This window comes from Cornus florida, unplaced genomic scaffold (genome assembly GCF_030987335.1).
Source record: "Cornus florida cultivar Cherokee Brave unplaced genomic scaffold, ASM3098733v1 CherokeeBrave_3.0.0_Hap2_Chr03, whole genome shotgun sequence".
In the NCBI taxonomy this organism is placed as follows: Eukaryota; Viridiplantae; Streptophyta; class Magnoliopsida; order Cornales; family Cornaceae; genus Cornus; species Cornus florida.
This window is the reverse complement of record NW_026775573.1, coordinates 47,713,882-47,719,669: the sequence shown is the minus strand read 5'-3', so window position 1 is coordinate 47,719,669 and position 5,788 is coordinate 47,713,882. Positions and strand designations below refer to the sequence as shown.

Here is a 5,788-nt window from a genome sequence, read left to right as displayed (position 1 = left end):
ACCAGTATTCTGAGCATCCTAGACTTGTTTTCTATTGCCCTGGAAAAAGCTTGTCTCATCCACAACTAAATATATTTTTCCTCTCTGATTGAATATCCCTGTTCCACAGAGAAGCCTAAAGCTTTATTCCTGCAACATGGGAAGAAAGAAATGAAGTCTCAAACAAAATGCAGGCAGAAAAAGAGAAAATAAAATGTATAGTGACCTGAATCCTTTATCTTGATCACAAGTTCCAATAGATAACGAATCTCCGGTAACACTGCATAATATTCTTTCTCCTGGCTTGTCTCCATTACACAAAATCATGTCTAGACTACTCATCCCTACAGCCTTGGCCAATTGGTCTGTAGCTGGCTGGCTGCTCATGCTTGATTGTTTTCGTAATCACCATTTTGGCTGCTTCCACCCCTGTAAATTTGTAGAAACTTCATACCAATATGCTGAACAAAACAAGTTACAAATTTCTATCGAGTGAGGGTAAAAAAAAAACTATTGCGTTAAAGATCCATGTGGATTATGATCAACTAGTTTTAAATTGCTCAATGTAGATAAAAGACCATGGGCTTTTTTCTTTTTTTTTTTTTTTTTTTTTTTTTTTTTTTTTTTTTTTTCGGATATACAGAAGTGGCAAAAGAAATATATGTCAGAAGCTAACTCTAGTAACTTAGGAGTGGAAGAAACTATGTAGTAAATATTAGTGGAAACCATTCACTCCCTAAAATCAGTACATATGTCTATTGGTGCAGCTTTATCTGTTGTTCGTACGTGAGTTCTGGCAGAAATAAATGAATACCTGCATTTTGTTTTGCATCATGATTGCTGTTTAGCAGTATATACAAATTGAACAGTTCCTGAGAAGGTGAAATATAAAATATAAAATAATTGTAAAGGATAATTCTATCATCTTCTTGCTATATCTACATTAATGGGAGTTGCACAAGCAAAACAATATATATCTATACACATATATATAAATATATAGAAAAATGAGGATTAGCAACATATTTCGACTCAAAAATAAATCTTCAGAGTTTAAAATCTAAAAAACGAAATACAAGAGAGGACAATTACCAGCTGGTAGTTGCAATTTGTAGAATGAAATGTGCTATCTTGTTTGTTTGAAGCAATGATTTGTCCACCAGTCCTGTGAACCTGTTCCATTAAAATATATATATATAAAGTAGTTAAATACAGAGGCCCACAATGAACAAGAAGATAGAAGAATAAGATGGGGTTCTTTGGTAATCAAAAAATTCAGATCAGAAAGGATTTACCTTGTATGTCAGTCTAATCATTAAATATAAACATTTGGGATTTTGAGTTGTTGAAATGCAGCGAGTGACGCATTCCTTCTGGCAGTGATAACAAATTGGGGCAGTTGAAAATGAAAAGTCGTTCGAGTGATTTGAGGTTGCCTATACACACCGGCAGAGTATCTAGATTCTGAATGTTGAGAAGACTCAGAGACTTTAATTTGGAAAGATGAAGATGCGAAGAAGATGGAGAGGAGGACGACATTGCAACTGTCATCATTAAATCTTGTTGTAGTAGCTTCCTGCTGACATTATTGAGATGTAGTTCTTCAAGAAATGGTTGCAAAATAGGCATGCATTCCAGATTAGGGCAATCAATAATGGTTAATTTAGAAAGAGAAGGAAATGACTGGAGCCAATAGGGCTGTGACAAATGTTGTCGTTCAGGTTGTTGCTGCGCTGGTGGGCTTGCAATAGTACTTGTTATTGTTGCTTCTTCTTCTACTTCAGTCCTCCACCATCCCTTCAGATTACGCAGCTGCCAGAGTGTGAGTTCTTTCAAGGATGGAAAGAATGTTCTTCTTGCGGCTGCTGCTGCTGCTGCTCCTCCACTGGATGAAGAGGGTAAAGACGAAGAGAGGGTTTCCTCACCACCACTGCCGCTGCCACTACTACTGTTGTCTATGTACTCCAGGGAACACATAAAAGAAAGACGAAGAAATTGGAGAGAAGGAAGTAGCCCAAATAGTGGAAGATGTTTGCATCTGTCACAGCTGTCTATAGTAATTCTGACAAGATTTGGGAGGGGTGATAAGCCAATTTTGTCAACCATCATCCAACTTGGGAAACTCACTCCCCCATAAGAATATACAATCAGCTCCTTTAGATTCGGGTGTGGACGTAGGGATTCCAACAATAACTCCTCCTCCAACTCATCATCAATCCTATGAAAATCTAATTCCAAAATCTTTAGGTATTCTTTTGCCTCCAAGTAGTTTGTTCCCTCCATTCTTCCCTCTGCTGCTCCTTTAGTGTGTCCACGTATCATGATACTCAACCTTCCCCGTAGATTGTTTAGGTTTTGCAATTCACTCAACTGACTAGATGAGTCTGCTACAAACCTTGTTAATGTCAAAAGATGAGTCAGCTCGCCCAGTCCACAAGGCATCCCAGTCAAATTATTACATTTGTCAAGCTCAAGATGCCTAAGGCTGACCAATTTATTAATATCTCTTGGCAATTCCTTAAGACGGACACATTCATAGAGTTTTAGAGTCTGCAAATTTTGCAACTTGGTTATAGAACTTGGTAGAGTCTCGATATCACTACTAAAACCAAGATACCGTAAATGTTTCAGCTTGCCTAGGTTATTTGGCACAGTTGTGATCTTCGAGTGGCTCAGATCTAACACACGTAACCTTTTAAAAGTTGAAACAATCCTTTCGAAAACAAATTCATCTGAAACTTGCTCTATTCCAAACATTGGACCCTTCAATGTTCGTAACTTGTGAGCTCTAAACAAGTCAGTTGGAATTTCCCATGACAAATCTAAAGACAAATGACGAGTTCTTTCACTAATATTTTCTGCAGTGAAATTCACTACGGAACTCTTAGGCCTGACAACAAATTCTGCAAGGTCATGGACAAGATCATGCATTTTGCAACTTATTATATCACCCCATTTATCTCTTTGTACATCTTGAAATAAGGACCTCCTGAGTAAATCCATAAAATAAAAATCACCCACATCTTCCAACTGTTGATCTTCATACACTGAATGAATGAATCCATGTGCAATCCACATTCGGATTAATTCTTGCTTACTAATCTGTTCATCTTTCAAATATAGGGAACAAAATGCAAAGCATCTTTTCAGATTCGAAGGAAGGTAATCATAACTTAACTTTAGTATCGGAAAAATAACATCCTCTTCTTGGGCTACTTTTGACAAATCATTATTTTTGAAAAGCAACCATTCAACATCTGTATCTTTAGAGTATAGTAGGCCTCCTATAGCTCTTATGGCAAGAGGAACTCCCCTACACTTCTGAACAATTTCCTTCCCCATAGTTACTCGACATGGATTCACCAACTCTTCCCCTTCTTTGAATGCCATCTGCTTGAATAAAGACCATGACTCCTCCTCAGACAAGCCTTCTAAAACATAAGGTGAATTTGCCCTTGTAACATTTGCAACTAATTCAGTACGGGTTGTTATTAAAATCTTACTTCCTCTTGAACCACCCATCAACAAATCTCTCAGTTTTAACCAATTCTCGCGATTTTCATTCCACACATCGTCCATCACAAGTAAATATTTTTTTCCATCAATTTTTGTCCTCAAGTGATTTTGCAATTCTTCCATCTGAAGGACTTTACCTGTTTCAGAACCTATGATTTTTTGTGCAATGAGTTTCACATCAAATGCGTCGGAAACACACACCCACATCTTAAGTTCAAAATATTTGGTGACATCTTCATCATTGTATACTAACTGTGCAAGTGTGGTCTTCCCTAGTCCCCCCATCCCAACAATTGCAACAACCGACACATTCTCTTTAACATTACTATCTAGTAACAGTTCTACAATTTTGTTTTTATCATCATCTCTACCAATAACACTCTCTGCATGAACAAAAGAGTGAGACTCCTCCTTCCTAGCATTCTCAACTCGCATTTCTACAGGCCGTTCAATGAGGTGAAAATTTTTCCTATCTTCAGCAATAGCAGCTAGTCTCTCTCGAATGGCTTTGATCTCATTAGCCATGTTACTACTGAAAACAAGTCGGTTTGAGCTTGAGAAGAAATTGCGTACCTTCTGCAGACTCTTGTTACGAGTCATAACCTGGCGACGAAGAACTTCTGTGGAGAAGTCATCAAGCAAGTCATCAGCATCACAAAATGCATTGTTGAGCTTATCGAGCCAGTCAGCTACCTCGGGATTTGTGGCTTCCTGCTCCTCTACATGAACAAGTACAGCTCTGATTGTAGAAACTGTGTCCTTGAGTTTGTCAAGCTCATTCCCAGCACCAGATAGAAGCCCGATCTCTTGGAGAACCAACAAACCCAACTTCTCTAGGATTTCAGTCACAGTGTTGTAGAGAATTGTTTCAGCCATTTTCTTCTTTGTCCTGCTGAAGCTTTCAATCGGAAGGAAAGTCAAGAATACAATTCACAATGGGAGAATTGGCCGGCAAAACATGTGTACCTCTACAAATAATAGAAGATAAGGTGAGTGTTTGACTATTAGGTGAGTGTTTGACTATTAATATTCAAGATCAAGATTTCTAGTTATGAAGACCCATTATAGTTAAGTAAACAAAATAACTTTAAAACATTTTGTATACAAAGGACTAATGCAGGAAAAATTGTAAAATAATGTGCCATCAAATATATATTTCTGTCTAAGAATGGGGTTCTATCATAGAGATTATTCATCAATAGTGAGAAATCTACATCAAATATACTGGTCTCTCATAATTTTGTGTTGCATCAGTTATCCTAATCTTTTTCTTCCTCTTCCACAATTTTTCCAACAATTAAGAGAATGGAAGTTTCAATTCTCATTTTGTTAGATGGATTATTTATTTTTTATTTTTAAATTATAAAGTCAAAAGAGTAGGAAAAATGTAAAGTTCTCACAAGTGGGTTCATAAAAATAAAAAAATAAAAAAAGGTGATAAAAATGTCTCACCTTTGAGATTAAAAAGATACAATAGGAAAAAGAAGAAGACAGACAGTAAAACTAATCGAATACTCGATAATATCATCTCCTTTCTATATCTACAATCATGGAAGTTGCACAGGCAAAAAAACATATATATATATATATAGATATATATATATATATTCATAAGCAAGTAGTATATTCAAAAACAAAAGATATGGCTTTCAGTACAAAAGATCACACTGAGAACATACCCCCACCACTCAACCAAAAGTCAGTGGAAAATTGAGACAGAAGGCGAATTGAATCCCTCTCTTGTGCAAATTCAACATGGAAGGGTCTTTATCTTGGAATAATCAGATAGGCTGTGGAGGATCCAAGTCCCCAAGAACTATGCTTCACCTTGACATTTGAACAAACACCTTGTTGACAGTCATTATCATGTTGGAACATGATCTGTTCTGTAGGCTCGTACCTCTGCATCCTTGATTACAATAGATGATAATTACTAGTTTTTTTTCTAGCAATGATTCGCTTTTGAAAATAGAATAAATACCACGATGCTATAAAGTTTTTGATCTAATAACTATCTTTTGTGCCAATTATTCACTTTCTTGCGATTGGAATGTTTATTATTATTATTATTTTATCAAATTATTTATTTTTAGTATTACTTATTGATGAGATCAATTATACAATAGATGAAATTGGATACTCTATGGTCCAAAATCTAAGGCCACGAAAACACTAGGCCCAAATGGACTAAACAGCCCAAGAGAAATACAACCTAACAATAATAATCCATTTGCGAAACTCAGACAAAAACAGTCTTGTAACTATAGATTTCCATTTGTGATATTTTCTTATC

General features: G+C 36.2%; 1 protein-coding gene across 2 annotated transcripts; it reads right to left on the bottom strand.

Moving 5' to 3' along the window:
* Positions 1-265: 265 nt before the first annotated feature.
* LOC132300433 (putative disease resistance protein RGA4) lies at positions 266-5,467 on the bottom strand. Of its 2 annotated transcripts, none has more exons than XM_059797485.1 (4): positions 5,175-5,467; positions 1,275-4,463; positions 1,072-1,152; positions 266-851 (listed from the first exon to the last, which is right to left on the bottom strand). In XM_059797485.1, exon 2 carries the CDS (start codon positions 4,369-4,371, stop codon positions 1,288-1,290), a length of 3,084 nt encoding a protein of 1,027 aa, XP_059653468.1. In that variant the 5' UTR covers positions 4,372-4,463; positions 5,175-5,467; the 3' UTR covers positions 266-851; positions 1,072-1,152; positions 1,275-1,287. The 2 variants fall into 2 exon arrangements, with proteins under 2 accessions (XP_059653468.1, XP_059653470.1); XM_059797487.1 differs by having other exon boundaries at positions 271-408.
* Between the last annotated feature and the right edge of the window lie 321 nt (positions 5,468-5,788).